At 48.0% G+C, this 27962-nt stretch overlaps 1 protein-coding gene and 1 non-coding gene across 4 annotated transcripts; both read right to left on the bottom strand.

The window, feature by feature from the left end:
- Positions 1–332: 332 nt before the first annotated feature.
- On the bottom strand, positions 333–27669 carry MED24 (mediator complex subunit 24). Of its 3 annotated transcripts, none has more exons than XM_025440422.3 (27): positions 27511–27669; positions 26924–27132; positions 26753–26835; positions 15340–15378; positions 14915–14988; positions 14325–14557; positions 14124–14180; positions 12565–12676; positions 12284–12434; positions 11866–11979; positions 11274–11321; positions 10802–10884; positions 10446–10532; positions 9891–10002; positions 9244–9386; positions 7969–8006; positions 7450–7532; positions 6928–7106; positions 6715–6814; positions 6229–6404; positions 3877–4141; positions 3358–3539; positions 3098–3188; positions 2684–2783; positions 1509–1589; positions 1039–1187; positions 333–873 (listed from the first exon to the last, which is right to left on the bottom strand). In XM_025440422.3, the coding sequence occupies exons 2-27, from the start codon at positions 27051–27053 to the stop codon at positions 757–759; spliced, it is 3027 nt and encodes a 1008-aa protein (XP_025296207.1). In that variant the 5' UTR covers positions 27054–27132; positions 27511–27669; the 3' UTR covers positions 333–756. The 3 variants fall into 3 exon arrangements, with proteins under 3 accessions (XP_025296207.1, XP_025296208.1, XP_025296209.1); XM_025440423.3 differs by having other exon boundaries at positions 26924–27109; positions 27511–27659; XM_025440424.3 differs by lacking the exon at positions 14124–14180.
- On the bottom strand, positions 7614–7717 carry LOC112655686 (small nucleolar RNA SNORD124). Its single transcript, XR_003133824.1, has one exon. It is a non-coding gene; the product is annotated as a small nucleolar RNA SNORD124 (small nucleolar RNA).
- Positions 27670–27962: the final 293 nt, after the last annotated feature.

The raw sequence follows: 27962 nt of genomic DNA, 5'->3' as shown, positions 1-27962 counted from the left end.
GGAGAGCGTCAGAAGGACAGGACACCCTACCCCAGCACCAGCAGGGCCTTTAGCCAAAACCTCTCCCTTCTCAGAGTTCAGTCTGACTTTGGGGTGTGAGGGTAAGCAGCGGGCGTGTGTTGACTCCTTACTGCCTGGTGCCGGTAGGAGGAAGGGAAGTCCTGCCCCTCCTGAGCGGACAAACACAGGAACCCAAGCCTGCCCAGCCCTCCTCTGCACACCTCTCCTGCTCTCCTCAGCCAAGGACTGGGCCTCTTCCTGGGCACAACACATGGGATTCTAAGGAGAAGATGCTGTTCCCTGCCTCAGTGGGACACAGACACTGACATCACTTAGAATCACACAGGGACCCACAAAAGTCTTTATTTACAAATGAATTGAGTGAACTTCCCTCATGTGTTACAAAAAAACAAACAGACACACACACACACAACTTTGCACCTACAAAGTTCCTCAGAGGTACACGTACTGCTGGAAGAGGGCAAGCAGGGGTGCGGGGTGCTGAGGGCCTGGGCTAAGAGCCAGGCTGCACACATTCTTCAGGTGCTGGCAGTGAGCAGAGGAAATTATGAAAGAAAGAAACTGGGAGACGTCTTAGAGGTCAGATATCAGGATAGGGGAATAATCTGGAAATGACATAGGGCTCTTACATCACATGGATATGAGCAATGATGTCTCATCTTCCTTCACTGTTCCCTTCTGAGGCGCCTGGGGCTGCGTTCCCCCAGATGGCCCCCCGCGGCCACTCCAAGCCCCTCAGAGTGCAGCAATGGCCTTGGCGGCCACCTGGCGACCCAGAGACAGGCTGAGGTCCGTGATGGCCAGAACCACCTTGGGGCTGGACATGGCTGATACCTTCACCAGCTCTGATACCTGCCAGACAAATGGCCACTCACTGAGGCTGCTCTGGTCCCGGGGGTAGCCCTCCTACTCTGAGGGCTGTACTTGAACCCCATCTGCGTTAAGACTTGCTGCCCCCATCTGAGCACCAAGGTGGGGCCGGGCCAGGCCGGGCCGGGCCTGGGGCAAAGCACTCACGGTGGTGAAGGGCATGAACTGCAGGATGCTGCCTCGGCTGCCCTGCTCCAGGCAGTCCACACACTCCTCCATGAACCACTGCACAAACTGAGTGTGCGGACCAGCGGTGCGCGACCCCAGGATGGAGGAAATGAGCAGGAACAGATTGGCTGTGCAGAAGGAAGAGGGAAACACTCTGTGAGGGGGGATCTGAGAAGAGGAGAGACTGGGAGGTAGTGGCACTGAAAAACAAAAAGAAAGAAGTGCTCAGAGTGCCCCCCAAATGGGGGCGTCAGAAAGAGGAAGTGTGAAAGGAAATCGTGGGACTGGATGGGAGCCTGGGGGTGACAGGAGAGCCAGCAGCTGGGGAGATGGAGGAACGAGATGGGAACACATAACAGGGGTGAAGGGGCACCAGGAGACCCCCCCCCTCCAGCTAGTGAGGCCTCAGCACCCCCATTCCCCAGCCAGAGCGCAGTGGAAGGACTCACCCAGGACTCGATTCAGCGGGTCTCTCATGTTAACTGTGTGCAGCTGAGAGGCTGACAGGGAGCTGCTCATGGAGCGGTCAGCTGTGGGGCCAAGTGGAGGGAGCCTGAGGCAGAGGCCCCCTAACCTTTCAAAACCCCCCTTCCCAGGGGATGCCCTCACCCATCAGGCGTGGAGGAAGGCGTGGGGAAGTCCCCAGATCCAGAGTCACAGAGGGGCCCTAAATACAGAGATCTCAGAGGGAGATGAGAGAGAACATTTGGTGAGCACCGCCAGGTGCCAATCTGCTGGCTGCACACAGATCAGCCCACCTCATCCTCACACCCTCACTTCACAAATAAAGACACTAAGACTCAGGGATCCCTGTGTGGCACAGCGGTTTAGCGCCTGCCTTTGGCCCAGGGCGCGGTCTTGGGAGACCTGGGATCGAGTCACACGTCAGGCTCCCGGTGCATGGAGCCTGCTTCTCCCTCTGCCTGTGTCTCTGCCTCTTTCTCTATCATAAATTTAAAAAATTAAAAAAAAAAAAAAAAAAGACACTAAGACTCAGATTTGCTGAGTAACCAGCCAAAGGTCATAAGGTTTGTGGGTGGCAGACATAGCACCCTTCCTCTGCCCAAGTGCACAGTTGGTGCCCTAATACCTAAAAGGCCTTAGAGAAACTTCCTAGACTCAAGAGAAATTTCTGGAAATAAGAAAAATTAAATGCCACAGAAGCAGCCCTTGGCAGGGAGCGGTAATGACATCAAGGGGAGCTGGTAGGGGAGGGGTGCTCTTCAGGCAGGAAGAGTGGGGAGCAGCCCCAGTCCCAGCCCAGGCCTCAGGGCCTGTTTCAAGGGAAGGAAGACCAGAGCTCGTGAGTCAATGGTATAGACTGTGCCTGAGGTAATGAGCTCACTTGTGATGAGTAAAGGGTAGGGAAGGGACGGTGGTATGTCCGGGGCTGGGCTGGGGTCTGGGCAGAAGAGCTTCAGTCTTCCAGAGAGTCCCCAGCAACCTCTGGTCTCTCCGTAGGCAGAAAGCAGAGCAGCAGTGGGGAGCAGAATGGGACAACCCCCCACACATTCTCTGACAAGCAAAGATGCTGGCGGCCAGGTACTACGCCACGCAGCTTTCCCAGTCAGGAGTGAGTTCCCAGGAAAAGGAGGAGCCTGCCCAGCCCCATCTGAACACTCACTGGGACTCGAGAGGATGTTGGCATCTTCCTCATTGGAGCTCAGCAGGCGCATCAGCTTTGAGGGCTGCATGTCATCCAAGGGGAAGAGACTGACATAATCCTGGAGGGTGGAAGGGTCACTATTAGCCACCCTGGGCCCCCAAGGTTTCCGTTATCAGGGAAAAGAGTTGCGGCTCATACAGGAGTGAGGAAGACTCAGCTCCCCATAGGCCTCTGCCGGCATCTCAGTAGGGCCAGCCTCCCTCACCCTCCCACAGTCCTAATGAGAGACACCCTCACACGGACACCCCTGCAGATGCTTGGCCAGCCAAGCCCTGACACAGCCACCCAGGGGCAGGACCCGTGCCTCCTACCCCAAAAGCCTCAGTAAATGTCTGCTGAGCACATGAACAAGTGAACAGAGGGGTCCCCTACCTCGATGTCTTCACGATGTCTCTTTTTTTGGCGGGAGGATGCCTGTCCCTTATGGGAGGAATAGGAACTCAGGGCACACCAGACAGCTAGCCTGGCAAAGGGTTCCAGGAGAAGAGGGTAAAGTCAGAGGGCCCCAGAGCGGGTTTCTGTGCCTGTGCCCCAGCTGACAGGGCTTCCCCACAGCCCAGCCTCCCTGGGCAGCCCCAGGCAAGGGGCACTCGGCACTGCTGTGGGGACTTGGGGTTCAAAGAGAATCCTACTTGGCCAGAGCAGTGCCAGGGGGGTCCATGAGGCTGTGCCACTTGGAGGAATCGGTGAGCAGGCCAGGCAGGATGTGGCCCAGCAGGACCAGGGTCACTTGCTGCATGTCCAGACAGAAGATGGAGTAGAGCAGCTCCACGGCCCGCAGAGTGTGCTCCTTCCGTGTCTCCTTCAACAGCTCCTGGATGAACAGGGAAGGGTTTGGAGCCAAGGGCTCCCGACACAGGGTTCTCTAGGAGGGCACACAGGGGCAGCCACACCAGCCTCTGGCCACTGCTCCTGAGAAGCTGGCTCCCCTCAGAGCCCAGGAGCCCCGAGACCAAGCCCTGCCTCTGTATTTCGAGGAATCTTCTCACAGGACTGATGCAGCCTCTCAGAGAAGCCCCGCCAACCAGGCTACATATAGGACTCTGGTCCTGGTTGGTATTTTCTCAGCTCTCTCCCAGTCTGAGGGTACTTGCTCCCCCAGCCAAGGACTGGGTGAGCATCTGGCCCCCTAATTGCCATGCCCTTGGTACCTTAATCAGGTTGTTGCAGAACCAGTAGACACCTCCCATGTGCAGCAGGGTGTCAAAAATGTGGATGGAGCGACTGTCCACCCATCCTTTCTCCAGCACCTTGGCAAATATGTCCGTCAGCACCTCCTTGATGGGTCGCTTGGGGGGCAGCAGATTCCAGTAGGGCATTGTGTCCACACCCGTGGATGGGAACTTGATCTGGGTGGCTGTCTGCTGCAGCACGTCAGCACACATGTGCTCCAGAATTGAGCTCATGATCACCACCCTGGGGGACAGGGAGAGGACCTCAGGTTCAGGTTCAGGCAACACCAGGTTTAAGAGCAGAACAAACACCCAGGCCAAACTTATCCCAGGACTTGAGTTACGGAAATATTCCTGGGGAATGAACCCCATTCTGTGCTGAGGGAGGAGACAAGAGGAAGTCACAATCTCCTAGCAGACCTGACCCTACTGGTCCTGCTCCTGGCAGGTCTCTCACCTGCTGGGCACAAAGCCTAAGGTGGGGGGCAAGTTTGCTCTCCTCCCCCAGGTTATTCCAGTGACATATTCATATTTTCTCTTTTTCTGTCTCCAACTTCCCCCATCCCTCAAACCTGAGCCCTGCCAATCCCTGGACATAAATAAATACAATCACTTCCCTCTGGGCTGAGTGCTGGTGGGGGGGGTCCCCGCCCAGCCTTGGCCTCCTCCCAAAGTAAACTGTTACTTCCAGGACAGGGGCCCAAGGGCTGCCCCACAAGACTCTTCCCGGCCTCTGTTAGCTGGGCAAACAGAAGCATATGTCCAGGAATTTTCTAACAGTCTTTGACTGAGTTAGCACTCAGACCCCCATGAGTTACCCGGTGAGTTACCCAGTGAGTTACCCAGGTCTGAGTGCTAACTGTTCCTGGAATGCTGGATGGCTCTTGGAACGTTGCTATGATTCTCAGAGCCACTTCTTTCCACCTGCATAATGTATCCACAGATTTCCCACTATTTCTCACCCAGAGAGGAGTCAGGGTGCTTAGCATGGATTATGTCAGAGCAAATTCTCCATTACTTGTGAAGGAAGGATGTGAGGGAAGAAGAACAGAGAAGGAGGTGAGGAAAAAGATGTGACCTTACAGGCCCTCACCAACCATATCTAGGCACAGTGTTTCCACTTCTCCACTCTAAGGCACCCTGACAGCTACTTGGTGAGCCCTCTCTCCTAGCTTACCGGTCGTGCATGCTCACTTCATAGCAGCACCATTTGCAATAGCTGAGAGGTAGAAGCTACCCAAGTGTCCACTGACCGATGATTGGGTAAACAAAATGTGGCACATACATATGATGGAATACTATTTTGAAGGGAATTTTGACACAGGCTATGACATGGATGAACCTTGGGGACATTATGCTAAGTGAAATAAGCCAGGCACAAAAAGACAAACACTGTAGGATTCCAGCTACATGGGGTACCTAAAGTAGTCAAATTCATAGAAAGAGAAGGTAGAATTGGTGGTTACCAGAAGATATGGAGGGGAAAAGGGGTGAGTTGTTAATGGGTACAAAGTTTCAGATTTACAAGAAGAAAGGATTCTGGATGTCTGTTTCACAACAATGTGAGTATCTCATGTTGCTAAATTACATACTTAAAAGCAGTTAAGACAGCCAATTTTATGTTTTTTTTTTTTTTAAGATTTTATTTATTTATTCATGAGAGACAGAGGGAGAGAGGCAGAGACACAGGCAGAGGGAGAAGCAGGCTCCATGCAGGGAGCCCGATGCGGGACTCGATCCCGGGACCCCAGGATCACACCCTGGGCCAAAGGCAGGTGCTAAACCGCTGGACTACTCAGGCGTCCCTATCTTACTAGAATTTAAAAAAGAAAGTTATTAGATAGGGGAATGACCCAAAACCACTGAACTCAACACAGATGGAAGCTGCCAGGGAGGTCCCCCTCAGCTCTGAAAAGCCATGGCAGGAAAATGTCACAAAAGATAGGCAGTTGGGAGGATAACGAGGGTGCGCAGGCCCAAGGTTCATAGTTCTACAGATGGGTTCCAGGTTATTAGCTACAGCTAATAAACTACTCTGTTCTGCTGGTAAGCTAGTTCTTCAGAACTTGAGCTCTCTGAAGACCAGAATCACAGCTATTCAGGGTCTGCGTTTCTGGGACACAGCAGGGGCTGGATCGTAAACACTCCTGGCTCAGAGACACACTCTAAATGTTGCTGAGTCAGTGCATGAACACGTAAATAAGAATGTGAGTGAGCAAGTGAGCAGCATGTTTGGGAAAGTAAGAGAAGAGGGGGATACTAGTTACTGGAGGTGCCAACTTCTCACAACAGGCCTATAGAGTTCCAGAGGGGAGGGGATGGGTTACTGACCTCTCATTGTAGAACTGCAGGGTGTTCTCACTGTACAGCGGCCCTGCCAGCTGGCGGATCATCTGCAGCGACTTCTCACGCTCATCCAGCCCCAGCATCCGCACGTGGGCCACAAGCCAAGCCACAGCACATACTGCCAGACTGCACACTTTCCCCTTGATATTATCTGTGATTTTCTGGGGAAGGAAAGGGTGACTGAGGCCGCTTTCTTCCCCGCCCTGTCACTTTCCCTGGCCTCTGTGGGCAGCTAAGTGCAGCAGGTGGAGTCTTGGACTGCATCCCCCACCTCTTTTCACCACAAATATGCCTTTCCCAAAGTTACCTGGGTGGGAGGGAGTGGCTAAGCCTATGATTACAAGTAAAATCAACATCCAAACATGAGCTCCTGGATTAAGGGTCTTTTTGTTCTTATAAAGTGTAACAAGCTATCAAACACGGGCTCTGTGTCTCAGGGAAGAGAAAAGGTTGCTGGAAAGGTGGGGCTACCTGGATGGACTCGAAGGCCAGTACCCCATTCTCCCAGGCATTGAGGATCTCCAAGATGGCCGCTGAGATGCTGAGACAGGCTTCGTGCCACTTCATCTGCCTACGAGATGTAGGGGGGAGAACAATCACCACGGGGGAGTGTGGGATGGGCTGAGGGAGAGGGTCATGGCCTGCCCCCACCACCACTCTTGGGGCAGGCACCCGGCCACTGACACCAGCTTCATCTCCGAGGAGTTGTTGAGCAAGGCCACCAAGGACTCCACTTTGGTAGAGTCAGGCCAGAAGCATGGGTGGTCAGGGTTCAGGATTTTGCCCTCTTCGGGCATGCAAGTCTGCATCCACGTCTCAAAGAAGGGCACCTGTGCTCCTGTGCTTGACTCGGACAGAATCACCTAGGGAAGGAAGGGAGGGAGGGAGGGTCAGCAGCCAGTGCTCTGTGCCTCAGTTTCCTGCCCCACTGCTGCTTCTTTCCAGCCTGAAGAACTAAAGATGCACTGGTCTCAGGGAGAAAGACAGGGGCTACGCTGCCACCTAGTGGTGGGTGTGGGTGTGGCACTGAAGGATTCCGGAGTAACCAAAGGGGGCGTCTATGGGCCCAGGGGCACCTTCATTCTGCACCCAGCAGAACTAAGTAGCTTGCGGGGTGGGGAGGGGCGGCCAAGTTACTGGTCATTTCCTTCCCCCTCTCCCTGCCCACTTGGTGCCCCTAATCTTGACTGCTCTCCTCTCACTCACCTCTGAACCATAGGTCTGGGCCACGTGGCACAACATGAGGAAGGAGATGTCGAAGAGCAAGGCTCGAACTGAGGCTGCTTTGGCTACGGGGAACAAAAAGCCTGACTCCACAGCCTTGAGCAGGGCCCAGAACCCTCGTCTGGATCGGAAGGGGGGGGTCAGGATTTGCCTCAAGGAAGGTCAGTGATCAAGTGGCTCCTTCAAAGCTCTGAGGCTCAGAATCCTTTTCTTGAGTCTCAATTGGAACATCATCCCTTCCTTGGAATCCAAGACTCCTGATACCCTCCTCCTTCCCAGCACCCAACCAAATCATAAAGAGGGAGGGCAATAGACAGAGGTGGTTTTGGAAGAATTCTTTGCCCAGCATTCCCCTTTCAAGGCTCCCCAAAAGCTTCAGTCAGTCATTGCTCAGGGGAGAAAAGAGCCTCCCCAGGAGGAGCAACGGGCCCTCTGTCCTCCCCTGTTCTCTCCCCCGACCCTTCCACAGTGCTGGGTCCGGGGGGCACAGAGCTGACTTACCGAGTTCTTCATTGCCATGTGTCGTGAATTCATTCAAACTGGGGGAGGAACAGAGATAGGTCACAGCAAGCAGGGCAAGGGTTCAGGGGGCTACGCCTGTCCAGAAAGGCAGTCACTAAAGTCTGAATTAAGGGTGAAACTTAAAATGAACACTACCACTACAAAAAGAACTCTTTGTTTTTAAAAGATTTCCAAGGCAGCATGCCTGGCTGGATTGATCATTAGAGCATGTAACTCTTGATCTCAGGGCTTTGAGTTTGAGTTCCAAAACAGATGTAGAGATCATTTAAAAATAAAAATCTTGGGATCCCTGGGTGGCGCAGCGGTTTGGCGCCTGCCTTTGGCCCAGGGCGCGATCCTGGAGATCCAGGATCGAATCCCACGTCAGGCTCCCGGTGCATGGAGCCTGCTTCTCCCTCTGCCTGTGTCTCTGCCTCTCTCTCTCTCACTGTGTGCCTATCATGAATAAATAAAAATTAAAAAAAAATAAAAAAATAAAAAAAATAAAAATCTTGGGCAGCCCGGTGGCTCAGCGGTTTAGCGCCGTCTTCAGCTCAGGGCGTGATCCTGGAGACCCAGGATCGAGTCCCATGTTGGGGTCCCTGCATGGAGCCTGCTTCTCCCTCTGCCTATGTCTCTGCCTCTCTCTCTGTGTGTGTTTCTCATGAATAAATAAATCTTTAAAAATAAAAAAAATAATAAAAATAAATAAAAATCTTGGGGCACCTGGGTGGTTCAATGGTTGAGCATCTGCCTTGAGCGCAGGTCATGATCCCATGGTCCCAGGATCGAGCCCCGCATTGGGCTACCCCCTCAACAGGAAGCCTGCTTCTCCCTCTACCTGCTTATGCAGGTGCACGCATGCTCTGTGTCAAACAAAATCTTTAAAAATAAAAATCTTAAGAAAAAAAAAATCCAAGGCCCAGAGAACAGCTCACCGGATGGAACAAAGTTCTATGTATCAAATTCCATGTCAACCAAAGAGTCAACAGTGTTTGAGAGCCCCTTAGTAACAACTGGGCGCACCCGAATCCCTTCACTCCACCATTTAGTGCCTCTCATCTCATCAAACACCTCTACTTCATGCTCAGCAGCAGAGAAAAGAGCACTTGACATCCAGAGACCTGGCCCTTCGCTCAGTGTCTTCAACTGGGATGCTCTGGCTTGCCCTAGGCATCTCCAGGGAGACCTAGACCCTGGGGTCTTGCCCCTACTCTGCTACCTCTTCCTTTGGACACGCCTTCCCAACTCGGTTAGGGGCTCACCATTCCTTACTTGATGAATTTCCGGGCAAAGGATTTAAGCTTCCCAGTGGCAGCAGCGGCGGCCAGCAGAAGATCCAGACTCTTCCCAGAGAGCATGTGGCCCAGGACTCCTAGCAGCCCCTCTGGGGACTTGGAGTGGTCTGCATCCATCGTCTAGGGACACAACAGGAAATCAAGTCCTGAAGAAAACCCAAAGACCTCCCACGACCACCAGATACAGCCTAATCAACCAGAGCTTCCTGCTCTGCACGTCTCCATCAAGTGGCATACCACAGCCTGAAATCCAACCTATATCTTTCTGACTCCAATCTGGAAAATCACTCCCCAAATCCATCTGCTCTCTGATCCATTCCTCTCAACTAAACTGGGATCATGGCGGTAGGGGTGTGGGTGTGTGTGTGTGTGAGAGTCCCCACTGCTTCTGCAGGAGCAGGTGGAAGCATCTACCACAGTGCCTATCTTCCAAGCAGTGCCCAACAAATGCTAGTTTTCATTGGCAGCTTCCCTGCCTTGCCTGCTTCTCTACTTCCAAAGTAACTACATATAAAAGCCAGAAGACAAAGAGGTCTACAGCCTCAATTTCCTTTATCTGGAAGCAGAGGCAAAAGTGGAAAACAGGAAGAGATGACCCTGGAGACAAGGGAAGGGCATACTCACCTTGAGGATATTTGTGACAGTGGGTTCTGCCCGGAGGATCAGCCCAGGATTGGGCTGGATGTTGGCATTTTCTCCTGATTTCAGCTGGGGTGCATGTTCCCGGTCTGCTGCGCTGTGGCCATAAGCCATTGGCCAAGAGAAGGGAAAAGAAAGAAGTTCCTGATGTGCTCCCTGGTCCAGCGCCAGAAGCAGAGGCCCAGAGAAGGTGGGGAGCATAGAAGAACCTCTGCGGTTGGGGTGATGTTCATGCATGCATGTCCACTGGTGTGACTGCTTCAGTTTGTCACTGATCATTACCTCAACTCTGAAAGTTCACTTGAGATTAAAGGAAGATTTAGGATTTTTATTGTGTTCACAGAGGGTGAGAATTCAAGTGCAGCACCCAAGGGTGCAGAAGCCTAGTGCACAGAAACCCGTGTCTGCCACTCCTGGTAAGCCTAGGCATGGCCCCAGGCACCTGCACGGGAAGGGGAGAGGCACCCAGCAGTCCAGCCTGGACAGGAGGAAAGGGGGGCAAGCGGCACGTCAGCCAGGCCGGGGGGAACTCATGCTTACCGCTTGGCCAGAAGGTTGGTCACACTGGCTTCGGACAGAAGCCCCTGCTTGCTACATTCTTGGAGGAGGAATTTTGTACAGTCACAGCTGTGAGGGAAAAAGATCATGAGGGGCCTGGGCACACAGCAGGGATGACTGAGGGATGGGGACAGTAGGCCTCTGCCTCGTTTCCTCCCTCCTTCAGGATGGCAGATGGGCTCTGGCACCCAGCAACTACGGGGCTGGGGCCTCCTGCCCCTGCTCAGGGGTACGAACCAGGTGACAGTCCCCTGAGATTGGCCTGGCACAAAGGAGCTGGGGAAGAGCCAGAACACCTTCTAGAAGGTAGAGCAGGGGTGAGCTAGGGGAGTTCGTACTTGCAGCGCTGGTCAGCTTTGTCCAGCAAGGGTGTGAGCTTCAGCAGGAACTCAAAAGCACAACTGACATCCTCGGTAAAGTCCTACAAAGAGCCAGAAGCTGCCATCTGCCTTCTGGGTCCTCTACTCCACCCATAGCTTGTGATGCAGGTTTACGAGGACACCCCATTGGACATAAACACCAAAAAGTTGGCCATGCCCACCACTGGCTTCCAGTGACATGACAGGGAGGAGTGTAGAGGACCAATCTCTACACTGGCCCTGGTCACCTCTGCATCTCGTGTGGCCTGGCCACCTCTATCTGGAGAATGGGCATGCACACAAGCATGCGCACTTACCTTTCCAACCTGCCCCCAGGTGCAAGAATGCAAGACTGACCCCTCCCTTGCCCATTTCTCCTTTGCCCTTGTGGAAACAAGGATTCACGAATTCCCATGACCACCTTTCCCCTAATCTCATTTCTTCAACTTACCTTGTCCCCATGACAGTATTTCTTTAACTTCACCAAAACCTGTGGAATCTAGAGAGTGAGGCAAGAGAAAAACATGAAGATCAATTTCTTCTCTCTTTCCCCCAGAACTAAAGGCATCCCTTCCATCTCCTTGTTCTGAACAGACGCAGGATCCCTTCCACCTTGGAAATGAAAGCACTCTTAGGGCCAAATTAGAAAATTGGCAGGCATCTAAGTGCTTAGTGCCCAATGCCTACAGGACACAGAGACCCCTCACTTCTGCTGTCTCCACAAGGAATTGCCATAAGCAAAGGGAATCCTGATTCAAGGACCGGGGCCACTGCTCTGGCTCCTATAACTGCCCCGCGCCAATCTTGCTGATGACTGAGCTAAACGGCACCTGTGTGCTAAGAGATGGCACACGCCTGCCAAGTAGGCTAAATATAGCCCCAGGACTTTCAGAGAAAAGACTCGATGGGAACTTGCACCGGAGGACCTGGCAAGCTGCAGCCAACACCAGCAGGGAGAAATGCTGGACAAAGATCCTAGGTGTTGCTGCTTTTCCTGAGAACCATTTCTAGACTTGGCTCTGTTGCTCCCATGTGCCAGGTACCTTAAGGAAGGTGAATGCTGTCCACTTGAGCTCCTCCGTACCCTCGGGAGACTCGATGAGCCCCACAAAGCAAGCTTTCCAGATCTCCAGGACAAAAAGTGGGGTGGGAATATGCTGTAGGATGATCCGAAAGTGAAGACTAAGAGGGTGTCCATCCCCCTTCATCTTCTGAAGGTCCCAGGGTTTGGGGGGATGGTAGGGGCCGGTCAGGCAAGCTCAGAGACTGTGCAGGACAGGTGCTTCACGACTCCAATGTGAGAACAGGTGAAATGGCACCACCGTGCACGACAGGGATCTGATTGCCACCATGGGATCAGGAGAAATCCCCTTCCTCCCAAGAAGTACCAGAAGAATCCTCCCCACTGCCCCAAGTGGCCAGGCCACCATGTTGATGGAGAAGCAGCCCTGGGCCCCCCACCTGCATGCGCTTCACCATCATCAACTGTTCCACCAGGGGCTGGGTCTCGCCTGTCAGGTTCATGGTGCCCTCGAGCAGGACCACGGCATGAACTGTGGGGTAGCCGGTCTTGTGCAGCTGCTCCGAGTGTACAGCCAGCATTGTGGGGATGCTGAAGGGAACGGGTACACAGCGAGGGGGCAGGTGAGAGCAGGTGAGTGGAGGCCAGGAGCCACATCTCCCCACCCACACCCAGGGCCTTTCCTCTCTCCCTCCACCCCAATCAGCCTGGGGCCCAGTACCTCCTAATGAGCGTGCCACACTGCTCAGCCTGGCTCCGGAGCTGGGGGTTGCTGAGACTGGCCAGGATCTCCCCGAGCTTCAAGAGAGAATGCTCAATGGCAGTCCAGGAGGCTGGTGGAGAAAAGGACATGCAGACATACGATGGCAAACAGAGAGGAAGACACTGGCCCTGAGCTCCTCAACTGGCCTCTCTGGGCCCTCAAACACACACATGGAGGTTTCCCCTGAGGATGACATGGAGGCCAGGGGCCTGAGGGCAGCATGCACGGTTTCTAGAAGGGGGATGGGGAGGTGAGCACCAACAGTGAAGGCCCTAGAAACTATCCCCAGAGGCCTGCCTCCTAGGGTTGCACGTAGCTGACTTTAGAGCCTAACACAGATATGGCTTAACATGGGCAGTGGCAGGGAGAGGCACAGCGGGGCTGGAGTCCAGCAGCTAGAACAGGGAGGCAGCCACAAATCGCCTTAGAAGCAGCCAGCCTTGCAAGCGGCCACCACTATATAGGGCTAAGTTAGATTCCCAACCAGCCTCCCGGGTTCACCCCTGCCTTGCCCTGTTGAGGCCTCTGCTCTCACTGCCCTCCCTCTTTGCAGGTGCCCACACTCATCACCACCTCACAAACTCACTCTCCTCAAGCCTTTGTTCAAGCCCAGATCCTTCCTTCCACAACTCACCCAACTGGTCCAACCCACTGACCTCTCCTCCTAAATGCTTGTTTCACGGTCTATACCGCATTATTTTGCACTTAATTAAGAGTCACTTATCCTAGTTACAACTCCAGAGGGTCAAATGATGAATACTGGTACCAACTAGCCTGTTAACCTCCATGTGGCATGGGGAAAAAAACAAAAAGGTAAGACCTAAGATCCATTAAAATTAAGGTAAATATTCATTCACTTTTCAGCCACTAAAACCTTTGTCAAGGGCTCAAGATAGGTAAGACACTATCAACATAGTCCATTTTTATGGAGGGATCATCTCTCTGGACTTTTGACAGGTAACAAAACATACTTTAAGAAGTAACAAATATACAAATCCTATAATAAATTCTCCAAACAGGTCCTGAAGACCTGGGTGTAATCCATTCTAGCATTCTTGCTGCTGGAGAGTAAGAGAACCTTAGGTGGCCTCAAGCTACTACACGACTGTGGCCTTGGGCCCCATGTCCAGAAACACTAGAGTTTCCCCTCCTATCTGTCTCCTCTCAGACTCTGGAGAGTTCCAATATTTAACATCTGCACCTGAGTCAAGAGGTGTATGATACAACAGGCCTGATAGCAGACAGGTACCATGTTTAAAGGGACATGTTAGGCAACACTCAAACAACAAGAGGCATTTGTTTTCAGATGAGTAGTGTGGAGACAAACACAAGGATGGATGGTGTGCTTCTCTTGTCCTCTAATTTCTTCCATGTATATTACATACTGGTCTTGCTCCCCACTAGCATGTATGCTTTTTGAGGGCAGGGACCCTGCCACATGCTCCTTTGGTAGCCCCCCACCCCCCGCCCCCAGCACCTGGCACAGTGCTGGGCATACAATAATGCTCAGTAAATACCTGTTGGTTGATTGGCTCGGGTGCCACCCTGCCCAAGTCCCTGGGATGTATGCAATGCTTATGGGGAGAAAAAAAAGGAAGTGGGATGATTTCAGATCCTCCTGGAAAGAAGTGGGATGGCATCCTGCCTCTCCCCTCTCAATTAAAGAACCGGCTATGGGAACAGTGGCAGGTGGGGCTCAGGGGAACCAGGGGACATACAGGCCTCCTCTAGTTTGGCGATGTGGAGCAGGGCCCGGTTCTTGGTGCTGCTGAGGGTCTTCTCCAGGCGTAGCAGGCACATGGCAAGCTGCTTCTCCCCAGCTGCTGGAGTGCCGGCCTCCAGCCCCTCCCGGAGCCGCTCCGCAGAGGCTGCAGTGCAGCGCAGCAGCCAGTGGAGGGCGCTGAGAAGGGCCCGGCACAGCCCGATGCACTCCTCTGCTTTGCCATGACAGCTACCGGGAAAGGATGCAAAATCTGTCTTGGCTCCAAGGGCTGAAATATTACCCACATCAATGTTCCCCAGAGTGCCTGGCACACCCCTACTAGGGAAGAGAGCTGGGAAGCTAGCAAAGTCCTAGGGAAGACAGCCCCGTCGACTTCCACCAGACACGATTTCAAATGAGCCACTCCAAAGAGAAGAGGCCTTTTGTCCTAAGGGACTAAGTAGAGAAGGATGGGGATGGGTGGGTGCAGAAGAGCAGATGGGAAGAAGTAGTGCAGGAACCCACTGGGTTGGTGTCAGTCTATGGGCTAAGGAGCTTCTCTTTTACACTAAGATAATGCTGGAAGCTTATGAGCCCTGCCATTACCTCAGTCGGTCACAAAACATGTCCATGATATCCAGCAAAGCCTGGACACACAAGTCCCGGGAAAAGTCATCAAACTGTGGAAAGAACAGTAATGATGCTACGGAACATCCCAGTCTACCGCTGGTCTCACATGTGAGGCAGATGGCATATTCAGGATGCCTGCTCTTCTTTCCTCCTACCTCAGGTTTCAGACCCGGCATTCTTTCAACACTGAAAATTGGCTCCTAATTGCCATCCCCCCACTTCCCAGGATCCTCCCTCCTTCCAATGGAACACAGCAAGGCCAGCTACAGGCATTATGTGCTGCCTGTCCAGCCTCAGAGTTCCTATGATCAGAGCAGTTGAGGAGGTCAGGCCCCATCCGTCACTAACATCTCCCTAACCCCCTGCCCTCCACCTAGCTTGTTTTATGGCTCTGGTCATACCTTACTGATTGCCGTGAGGACAGAGGAGTAGGACACCATCTGGAGGGAAAGAAGAAAAGACAAAGTTCAGACAACTAGTGTCACACAGCTGGACAGGACCTAATACTGACACTTCGCGTTTCTCCAGCTCTCCAAAAACCTCAACCCTCTCAAGAGGCCTTCTTCAACCATTAAAAGAAGAGGCATTGTCCCCATTCCTGCGTCTATCAGATCACCGTAAATGACATCATCAGCATATGCCCACTGAGAAGATGAGGGTGGGCGTTCAAAGGTGCCATGCTCCATGTTCACGTGCTACTCATTGTCCACTATGTACAAGGTTAAAATGACTGCTGGGAGACAGAAGAATGGACAGGAATGAGGTTATGTTACTTTACTCCTACAGCTTCTATAAAGAGCACTTTTATTTGCACAAGAACTGGAGATGAACAAACATTCCCTGCAATGAACAGGTAGCACTTGCACCTTGAAACAAGTAGGAAATTTCATTACATACAATTCTTACTAAATTTCTAGGACTTACTCCCCAGGACTCCTCCAGGACACCTTTGATCAACCCCAACCTCCTGCCAAAGCTAAAATTCTTCCCTGTGTGCTCCAAGTAATTCCCTTATGTACCCATTACGACACAGTGGGTGCCTGTTGCCCCCACAAAACTAGGGGCTCCTTGAGGTCAAGGATGCTTTTACTCAGGGATCACCATGAACTCACAGAGAATGTTTGCAGAATGAGGAAGTAAAAACACACCCCTGGATGAGCATTTCTCACAGTCACTTCCAAGGTTGCACTGTCCCATAGGGAAGCCACTAGCCACACGTGGCTGTTTAAATTTAAATTAGGTAAAATTGGGATCCCTGGGTGGCGCAGCGGTTTGGCGCCTGCCTTTGGCCCAGGGCGCGATCCTGGAGACCCGGGATCGAATCCCACATCGGGCTCCCTGCATGGAGCCTGCTTCTCCCTCTGCCAGTGTCTCTGCCTCTCTCTCTCTCTCTGTGACTATCATAAATAAATAAAATCTTTAAAAAAAATAAAAATAAAAATAAAAAAAAATAAATTAGGTAAAATTAACAATTCAGGTCCTTATCAGACTAGCTACATTGCAAGCACTCAACAGCCACATGTGGTTGGTGGCTACTGTACTGGACGGCACAGAAATAGATCATTTCTGTCATTGCAGCAATTTCTATTATATGATATTCCAAAGATTCGCCAAGTTGTTAAGAAATTTTACACACATACACACACACAAAGAGAGAGCTTCTGTGTGATAGGAATTTGAGAAACCCTGGAATAAAGAACTTTCTTCATTATAGGGTATCTCTGAATCATAATATGTTTATATGCATTGAGAACCTTTAAGATAAATGGAAACAAAAAGCTTATTTGAGTGAGGGAAATCCTCCCTAAACTGTGAGCTCCCTAAGAAAAGAAATGCTGGTGAATTTATATCTGAACCTAGCCGGGGCCTAGGACATAGTAGGTCCTCATTAAGTTTTTATTGCTTTTGGGATGCCTGGATGGCTCAACAGTTGGGCGCCTGCCTTTGGCCCAGGGTGTGATCCTGAAGTCCCTGGATCGAGTCCCATATTGGGCTCCCTGTATGGAGCCTGCTTCTCCCTCTGCCTATATCTCTGCCTCTCTTTCTCTCTGTCTCTCATGAATAAATAAAATCTTAAAAAAAAAAAAAAGTTTGGGGATCCCTGGGTGGCTCAGCAGTTTAGCGCCTTAGGCCCAGGGCATGATCTTGGAGTCCTGGGATCGAGTCCCACATCGGGCTCCCTGCATGGAGCCTGCTTCTCCCTCTGCCTCTCTCTGTGTGTCTCTCATAAATAAATAAATATTTTAAAAATAAATTAATTAATTAATAAAATAGTGTTTATTGCTTTGGATTGATGAATTCTAGGATTGAGCATTCTGAAAAAATTATAAAGTAAATCTCTATTAGTAAAACCTGTTCATCACCATAAGACTGGAGATGTAATTCAAAAGAAATAACTAACATATCCTGAAGGAGATGAAAATCTACAGAAAGTCTTTTAAGTTATCATATTAAAAAAATAATTACAGCATGCTGATAAAATATGAATAATACTTTAGAAAGTAGTGACAATTATATACTCAAAATCAATAGCAAAATATACCAAAATAAAAAAGCAGAATACAATGATAGAAACTGTTAGGATAATCACCTGCCTCATGAGTTGTCTTTCCTAGAGAAATCAAAATTTCCAAAGATTTAAGAAGAAAGTGAAGTGAGCCTCAATGGCCTTAGTATGATGGATTTTACATGCATGGTAATGCCTTCTGTGTATAATTTCTCCAGCATGTGAACAGAATGCTCTCTGTTCGGACACCTCTAACTAGTATTCTTGAATAAACAAGAGCAAAACACACAGAGGACTTAAATACACAATTAGTGTTTAGCGCCACTCTCAGCAAGATGTTCTGTGAAGCCATAGCTGGTGTCTGATGGTGATCAGAAAGTTGGGAGCCTGCCTGGGCAGGATGACCATAACGTTCCAGGCGAGTGTTTGTTTATTTATAACTGATGTCCCCATAGCAAGAGCTTGGCAGAGAACTGAACCTTGTTGGATACCAACCTGAAGGGGGAGCTGGATGTTCCCACTGAAACTGACCCCAAATTACCAGAAGAGAAATCCCTCTAATTCTGTATGTTCAGAGGGGTGATGTATGTTCCAATGTATTTATGGTCTCCAAATTCAGAATTCTGTCCAGTAAGTTTCTGCTAACAGTATCAATAAAGCAATGCTACTCTTGAGACCTAAAAATACTTTCCACAAGACGAACTAGTTTTCATAGCAGGATTTAACCTATTCCACTCTAGATTTATCTACCAATCTAGAAGTTCTAAGCTACCAAGCCCCTGAGGTTGGGGACCCTCTATGTGGCCCACTGCACACCTGGCTAGCCTGGATGGACCTGCAGCTGCTCTCTCCTCTCCTCTGTTTTCTTTTTTTCCTTTTCTTTTTTTTCTCCTCTGTTTTCCATATTCAACACCCCCAACTACTCCTAAGTGTCCTCCATGTGCACAGACTGGACTGAAAAGCCTCTAGACTCTGAAGGAAGAATCAATGACTAATAGCACTTTACAAGTACTGAAGCTCCTGCATATGCATTTATTTCTGTTACTTGCTCTCTCTCTTGCTTTCTCAGTAGTGTTTACACAACTCGAGATTCTTCTATCTTTAAGAGAACTTCCTGCAGACCCCCCATTTCCAATTAACCACCACACTCTCTCTCCTGCTCTCCACAGACATGCATCCTGTGTACTCACTCTCTACCTCCCCATCTTCCGTGCTTAATTCAACCCACTCCCATCACTTGTGTCCTGACCACTGCAGGAATCTCCTCAGTAAGCTCATCAACAAACTGGTTGTTAAACCCCATGAGAGCTCTGTGAGATTCTCAGTTCCTATCTCACGGACCTCTCTCAGCAGCACCCAACACCAGGAAACACTTTCTCACTTTTCAGTCCTCTCCTCCCTTGGCTGTTCTCGATACCACTCTCTTGCTTTTCTTTCTTTCTTTTTTTTTTTTTAAGATTTATTTATTTATTCATGATAGAGAGAGAGAGAGAGAAAGAGAGAGAGAGGGAGAGAGAGGGGCAGAGACACAGGCAGAGGGAGAAGCAGGCTCCATGCCAGGAGTCCGACGCGGGACTCGATCCTGGGACTCCAGGATCACGCCCTGGGCCAAAGGCAGGCGCTAAACCGCTGAGCCACCCAGGGATCCCCCCTTTCTTGCTTTTTTTCCCTCCTCACTGGCATCTTCTTTTCAGACTCTTATGAGGAATCTTTTTCCTATGTATATTCCATTGGTTCCTTGGGAATTTGGCTTGGGTCACTTTTTTTTCTTTTTAAGATTGTATTTATTTATTCATGAGAGACACACAGAGAGAGAGGCAGAGACACAGGCAGAGGGAGAAGTAGGCTCCATGCAGGGAGCCTGACGTGAGACTCAATCCCGGCTCTCCAGGATCACGCCCTGGGCCGAACATGGCGCTAAACCTCTGGGCCGGGGCTACCTTTGGGTCACTTTTTTTTTGCTCACTCTCTACCCTCTCTGGGAACTGTCATCCATGCCCACAGCTTCAATTAATTACCATCTACAGTTGACAACTCCAAAATCAACAGTGCCAGTCTAGGCTACTTCTCTTAAGTTCTGGAAATGGATGTTCAACTGCCTATATTTGGAAGGCAGCTATGCTAACCACTATACCACCAATGCTCAACTGCCTATATTTGATACCCCACACAGGCACCTTACTTAACAAGGCCAAAATCGAGGGCACCTGGGTGGCTCTATTGGTTGAGCATCTGACTCCTGATTTCAGCTCAGGTCATGATCTCATGGTCATGGAATCAGACCCTGCATCAAGCTCAGTGAGGAGTCTGCTTGAGATTTTCTCCCTCCCTCTCCGTCTGCCCCTCCCCCTGCTCATGCTCTAGGTCTGTCTCTAAAATAAATAAATAACTCTTTAAAAATACATATATATTTTTTAAAAAGAAGGCCCAGGGCACCTGGGTGGCACAGTTGGTTGAGTGTCCAACTCTTGGTTTCAGCTGAGGTCATGATCTCAGGGTCATAAAATTGAGCCCTGCCTGTGTCAGGCTCTGCTTTTGGCACAGAGTCGACTTAGAACCCCTTCTCCCTCTGCCCCTCCCCACTATGCTTGTTCTCTCTCTCTCAAATAATAAATCTTTTTTTTTAAAATAATAAATCTTAAAAAAAAAAAAAGCCCAAAATCCATGTCTTCTCCACCCCTCAGCAGCACCACAACCCTAACAATGGCCCTACTCTACTCTCACTGTCTCCTTATGATCCCATCAACCATCTAGTTGTCCAACCCAGAAACCTAGGTACTAGCCATGATTTCTTCCTCTCTCTCATGCCCTCATTCAGGTAATTACTGAACCTTCTCATTTGCCACCTCCTAAATGGTTCTTGAACTCATCATCTCTGCTGCCACTTCCCATGCTTATGCTAACATCATCTCTTACCTGTATTACTGCAATACCCTAAATCAGGAGTTGGAAAACCATGGCTCACAAGCCAAAACAGACTTATCATCTTTTTGTATATAAAGTTTCATCAGAACACAGGCATGTCCATTTACTTATATACCATCTATATCTGCTTTCAAGCTATAATGATAGAATAATGGTGACAGAGACCACATGGCCTGCAAAGTGGAAAGTACTTACTATCTGGTCCTTGCCAAAAAAAAAAAAAAAAGCCTGGACGCCAGGTTGGCTCAATGGAAGAGTATGTAACTCTTCATCTCAGGATCGTGAGTTTGAGCCCCAAGTTGGGTGTAGACTTTATATAAATACATAAATAAATACATACAATTTAAAAAAATATATATCTAACTAAATGGTCTCCTACCTCCTTCTAACTAAAACTACAACCAGAGTGATCCTTCTAAAATTAATCCACAAATTCCCCAAATCCACAAAGTCAAGGAAATCCCTATCAAAATACAATCAGATTTTTTTTTTAAAAGAGTTTAACAAGTTGATTTTAAAACCTGGAAAAGAAAATGCCTGAAAACAGCCAAGAAATTTTTGAAAAATAAAACAACTAAGGGAAGACTTGTCTAACCATGCATCAAACATACTAGAAAAGTATAGTAATTAAAACAGTAAAGTAAAAAAAAAAAGAGTAAAGTCCTATTACAAGAAAAAACAAATATATCAATGAACTAAACTATCAAGAAAGAGACGTTTGTCTGTAAGAGAATTTAGGATATGACAATAAATTGCCTATTCAATAAAGGCAGTTGAGCCAACAGCTCATCTATTTGGAAAAATAAATAAATTTGGATCTTTTCCTCACACCACAATAAATTCTAAATGGATTAAACAAAATAAATACAAAACATAAAAGTGAAAGTGAAGTGTTGGCAGAAATTGGAGAAGAATATATTTTGGTCCTTGGAGCAGAGAAGCCCTTAAGCAAGACAAAAGCCATAGAGGAAAAAAATGGTTAAATCTGACAACAAAAACATTAAAAACTTCTGCATACTAATAAAATAAAACCAAAAAGTAAAAAAAAAAAAAAAAAAAAAAAAAAAAAGAGCGATAGTAAATGCCAAACATAAATAACAGGGCAGCCCCAGTGGCTCAGCGGTTTAGCGCTGCCTTCAGCCCAGGGTCTGATCCTGGAGACCTGGGATACAGTTCCACGTTGGGCTCCCTGCATGGAGCCTGCTTCTCCCTCTGCCTGTGTCTCTGCCTCTCTCTCTGTGTCTCTCATGAATAAATAAATAAAATCTTAAAAAAAAAAAAAACATAAATAACAGATAAGGATTACAGATCAATTATATTAAGACACTTAAAAATCAGTAAGAATTTTTCTTGGGGTTCTGTGGTAGTGGTTGCACAACTCTGAATACACTATAATTCAGTAAATTGTATACTTTAAGAGGGTAAATTGTATAGTATGTGATTTATATCTCAATAAAGCTTTTACAATAAAAAAACAAAAAAAAGGGCAAACGATATGTATAAGCAATTCCCAAAAGATATACAAAGAGCCAATAAACATAAAAAAAAAGTTCAAAATCACAATTACAGAAACACAAATTATAATGTGATGTAATTTTTGTTTTCTAGAAAGGAATTTTTAAAAATTCCATTCAGCATCAGAAAGGTGTTGGGAAACACTTTCAAACACTATGCAAGGGGTGTAAATTAATAACCATCCTTTCTGGAGGGTAATTTGCAGGATCTACTGCAATTGAATATGTGGGAATTTCTTCTCTTCTCTTCTCTTCTCTTTCCTTTTCTTTCTTTCTCTTTCTTTCTTTCTTTTTTCTTTCTTTCTTTCTTTCTTTCTTTCTTTCTTTCTTTCTTTCTTTCTTCTTTCTTTCTTCTTTTTTCCTTCCTTCCTTCCTTCCTTCCTTCCTTCCTTCCTTCCTTCCTTCCTTCCTTCCTTCATTTATTTTAGAGAAAGTGGAGGGGTTGGGGAGGGAAAGAGAATTGTAAGCAGGTTCTGTGCTGGGCATGGACAGACCCACCCAGGCACCCTGAATATGTGGGAATTCTTTAAACTAGCAATTCCATTTCTAGGTATCTATCCTAGGGAAACATTCCTAGTAGTGCAGACAAGTATAAGATTATTTAATGAAGGATGCCTGGGTGGCTCAGTTGGTTAAGTATCTATCTGACTTCGGCTCAGGTCATGATCTCAGGGTCCTGGAAATGAATCCCACATCAGGCTCCCCGCTCTGCAGGGAGTGTACTTGTCCCTCTGCCTCTCCTCCTGCTTATGCTCTTGCACACTCTCTCCAATAATTTTTTTAAAGAAAGTTCAATGAAACATTGACTATAACAGTAAAAAATTAGAAACCTGTATTACAGTACATATAGAACATTTTGCAGCAAATAAAAAGAATAAGGTAGATGAATATGTGCTCACATGGAAAGCAGACATAAGCCAAGAAGAAAAAGGAGTACAAGAACTACATGCCACCTGAGGGATACTACTCAATTTTTTTTTTTAAGATTTTATTTATTTATCCATGAGAGACACAGAGACACACACACACACAGAGAGAGAGAGAGAGAGAAAGAGAGAGAGGCAGAGACACAGGCAGAGGGAGAAGCAGGCTCCACGCAGGGAGCCCGATGTGGAACTCGATCCCAGGACTCCAGGATCATGCCCTGGACTGAAGGCAGGCGCTAAACTGCTGAGCCACCCAGGGATCCCCTACTCAGCAATTTAAAGAGAATGATCTGCTGACATACACAGCCACATAGATAAATCTCAAATACATGGGCAGCCCTGGTAGTGCAGCGGTTTAGCGCCGCCTGCAGCCCAGGTTGTGATCCTGGACACCTGGGATCGAGTCCCACGTCAGGCTCCCTGCATGGAGCCTGCTTTTCCCTCTGCCTGTGTCTCTGCCTCTCTCTCTCTCTCTGTGTCTCTCATGAATAAATAAATAAAATCTTAAAAAAAAAAACTCAAAAACATTTATTTTCTTCTAAAAGACTTATTTAGAAAGAGAGAGAACAAGAGCATACAGGGGAGGGGCAGAGGGAGAGAGAATCCCGAATCCCAAGCAGACTCCCCACCGAGCACAGAGCCCACACAGGGCTCCATCTCACCACCATGACATCACAACCTGGGCAGAAACCAAGAGTCAGATGCCTAACCAACTGCGCCACCCAGGCACCCCTTAAAAACATTTATGTTAAACAAAAGAAGACAGAGTATATAGTGTTTGCTATATGATTCTATTTCTATGAAATCCAAGTATAGACAAAACTAATCTACAGTGACAGAAAACAGTTAGTGGTTGTAGGAGGACAGGCCAGAAAGGGGCACAAGGGAGCTTTCTGGGAAAATGGAAATGTTCTGTATCTTATTTTGAACATTAGTAACATGGGTATATACAGTTGCTAAAATTCACTGAATTCATCTTAAGATCTGTGCATTTTATTGCTATAAAACATCTATATAAGGCAGCCTGGTTAGCTCAGTGGTTTAGCGCTGCCTTCGGCCCAGGGCATGATTCTAGAGACCTGGGATTGAGTCCCACGTCGGGCTCCCTGCGGAAAGCCTGCTTCTCCCTCTGCCTCTGTCTCTACCTCTCTGTTCCTCATAAATAAATAAAATCTTAATAAAATAAAATAAAATATCTATACATACACACACATACACAAATCCTATCACACCATTCCTCCACTTTAAACTCTTTTTTTTTAAACCCTACCTGGGCCTGGAAAGTGGCCCTAAGGTTTTGGGTTTTGTTTTGTTTTTTTAAGATTTTATTTATTTATTCGTGAGAGACACGGGGGAGGGAGAGAGAGACAGACAGACACAGGCAGAGGGAGAAGCAGGCTCCATGCAGGGAGCCCGATGTGGGACTTGATCCATGCTCTCCAGTATCACACCCCGGGCTGACGGCGGCGCTAAATGGCTGAGCCATCCGGGCTGCCCAACTTTAAACTCTTTAAATGACTACTCGGTACCCTTGGATAAAGTCCAAACTCTTCAGCATCACCCACAGGTCCTTTATGCTTTCCCTTATCTCTCTCTAAATCCATCTCCTTCCTTTTCCTTTTTTTTTTTAAAGATTTTATTTATTCATTCATGAGAGACACAGAGAGAGAGAGAGAGAGAGAGAGAGAGAGAGGCAGGCAGAGACACAGGCAGAGGGAGAAGCAGGCTCCATGCAGGGAGCCCAATGTGGGAATCGATCCCAGGACTCCAAGATTACTCCAAGCCGCCAAGCCACCGAGGGATCCCAATCCATCTTCTTCCTGACATGCTAGCCCAGCAATTCTCAAAATATGGTCCAGGAACCCCGGGAATCTGTGAAGTTAAAACTATTTTTTAAATATTGCTAAGATTGGGGATCCCTGGGTGGCTCAGTGGTTGAGCATCTGCCTTCAGCTTAGGGCATGATCCCAGGGTCCAGGGATGGAGTCCTGCATCAGGCTCCCCGCTAGGAGCCTGCTTCTCCCTCTGCCTGTGTCTCTGCCTGCCTCTCTCTCTGTGTGTCTCTATGAATAAATAAATCTTTAAAAAAAAAAGTATTGCTAAGATGTTATTTGCCTTTTCTACTCTCATTCTCCCACAACTGTATGTGGAACATCCCAAAGGCTCCATGACATGTGAATCATATAATTAAATGTGTCAACAATTGGAATATCTGTGTAACCCAGTAACAGATATTTTCCACATGACCACTTCGTGATATTATAAAATCATGCATGAGTAAAAGATCTGTTCAAAATGCAAGAGAGAGACCAATGGATTTCAATGTAACAGAGTATAAAAAGTTCATTGAGTGGAGCCTGGCTCCAACTGAGCCAGAGCATGAGACTCTTGATCTCAGAGTAGTGAGTGAGTTCAAGCCCCACATTGGATGAAGAGCTTACTTAAAAAATAATTAACTTATTTTTAAGTTCATTTATGTGGTTTCACATCACCTGTTGAATTTTTGGTGTCAATGAATATCCAGTTATTTGAAAAGCTTAACATTCTCTGCCCTGGGCAGCCCTGGTGGCGCAGCGGTTTAGCACCGCCTGCAGCCGGGGTGTGATCCTGGAGACCTGAAATCGGGTCCCACGTCGGGCTCCCTGCATGGAGCTTGCTTCTCCCTCTGCCTGTGTCTCTGCCTCTCTCTCTCTCTCTGTGTCTCATGAATAAATAAATAAAATCTTAAAAAAAAAAATTCTCTGCCCTTTTCAAACTAAATGTCTGATGTGTAAGGCCAGATTTTCTTCATAAACTTCAACCAAAATAGCCTATTGCAACAATTGAATGCAGAAGCAGATATGAAAATTCAGCTGTCTTCTATTAAACCATTAAAGAGATTTGCAAAAACGTAAAACAATGACACTTTCCTCACTAGCTTTTTTGTTTTGGGAAATATGGTTTCCATTAAAATGTTATTTATATTAATGTGTAATATAACAGGCTTTATTTAACAGACTTTACTTTTTATTACTTTTAAATAAGTTCATAATTATTCTTTAAATTTCTCAGTTTTCATTTCTAAAACGGTAAATATGGATAGACGTAATACATATAAACAAAAGCTTTGTGGGAGTCTCAACAGTTTTTAAGAAAATAAAAGGGTCCTGAGACCAAAACTACTGCTCTACCCATATAAATTTTTTTCGGTTCCTAAACAACATGTGATTTTTGCCTCCCAGCCTCTAAATATGCTTTTCTTTCTGCTTAGTACACTCTCACCAATATGCCTGGCTAACTCCTATTAACAATACGATCTTGGTTTAAACATCACTTTCTCCAGAAAGCCTTTCCTGATTGCCTAGCTGAATTCCATGCCTCTCGCACATACTCCCCTAGTACTGTCTTAACCTTCGTCATAAACCCATCCTGTGGGATCCCTGGGTGGCGCAGCGGTTTGGCGCCTGCCTTTGGCCCAGGGCGCGATCCTGGAGACCCGGGATCGAATCCCACATCAGGCTCCCGGTGCATGGAGCCTGCTTCTCCCTCTGCCTGTGTCTCTGCCTCTCTCTCTCTCTGTGACTATCATAAATAAATAAAAAAAATAAATAAATAAAAAAATAATAATAATAAAAAATAAATAAATAAATAAATAAACCCATCCTGTGACTGCTTATGTCTGTTATTACTCACTAAATTCCTTGTGTACTGGGATCAGGTCTTGTTCACAGCTATATCCCCAGGGCCTATACCACTATCTGACACACTTATGAATATTTATTGATAGAATAAATTCATGTAACATTCATCACAACCAATGAAGTATTATTATTTTCACAAGAAAACTGAGGCTCAGAGAAGTGTTGTGTTGAAACAAATCCACCTAGAAAGCGAGAGCTGACGATTGTACTCCAAGTCTTTTACCTTCAAATCCTCACTCTCTGGAATAGGTGGGGCAGTTTACCTGGGAACTAATGGCATACTTCAGGTAGGACAGGATGAGAGGATTGGGGGAAGGTCCAATCATGGCCTGCTCCAGTAGTGCTTCTGCAAGGGGAATAACAAAGCAAGACTGAGTGGTTATAATTTTTATGGGTTTAGCCCTCCCATCCTTCCTTCCTACTCCACTTGAGACCTGCTAGGTTGAGGATGTCCCAGGTGGCTCCTTTGGGAAAGAATTTCTTCATGTTGATTGCCCACTGGTAGTCACTCCATCGCTCTTTCCAGGCTTGCAAAATGGCTTGCTTCAAGTTCACTACCTTCATGATTTCACTCGGAGAAGGGGCCGATGGCAGTCAGCTTTGAGGTGGGAGAAACTGAGCTAAGAGAAGGGGAGAGGAGATTCTGAAGGAAAGAACAGAGAAGGGCCAGGTTGAATGAAACGGATACGGGAAGATTTAAGGGAGGCAGAGGAACTACAAAGAAAAAATGGGGAAGAGGACAAGGAAGAGATTCTGTCAGGTTCCTCCCTCCTGAATCATCCTTCCTTAAACTGGAGCACTAAGAAAAGGGTGTCAAAGGGACTTAATATAAAGAGTAAAGAGGGTGGCAAGGGGTTAAGCCAATACGAATGCCTAATTACGCCCTCAGCTCTGGCTGCGTCCCTCAGCCCCTACCACCCCAAACCCACAGTTTTTCCTCCATTTCCTCCACCTCCCCCAACCTTGAAACTATAATTCCCTATTTCCTTTTCATCCACCACCTCCCCAATTTTAAGCCTACCGTACAAGCTAGTTCTACATCCTAGGTGTCGCCATCTTGGCACTTATCAAAGAGCTTAACTTCTATTGGCTGGGAGTAACAAACATGAGCCAATAAGAATGCGGCAAGAGACAGGTCACTCCACGATGTCTTCTGGGAATTGTAGTTCCTTGGCCTGGGCTAGTGAGAACCCAAGGGACTAAGCTAGTCAGCCTGCATTGTTTCTCTGCTTTGGAAAAGGACAGGCAGGAGCTGAAGCATCACAGAGACTCCGGGAGCGAAGACGGGGAGAGCTCTCAAAAGACTGCTCGTAAACAGGCGTCGCCCAAAGACGTCACTGTTGACCAGGCATTTAAATGATATTCTGACACTCTTTCGTTATATGCTAGTAGGCACAGTAGGGGTGTGGTTTTTGTTCAGTAATACGTTTTTCTCTTCTCTGGCCTTTTTTTTTTTTAAATCAATCAATTAAT

The sequence above is a fragment of the Canis lupus genome, chromosome 9, assembly GCF_003254725.2.
Source record: "Canis lupus dingo isolate Sandy chromosome 9, ASM325472v2, whole genome shotgun sequence".
NCBI lineage: Eukaryota > Metazoa > Chordata > Mammalia > Carnivora > Canidae > Canis > Canis lupus.
This window is presented reverse-complemented; position numbering and strand designations above follow the sequence as displayed.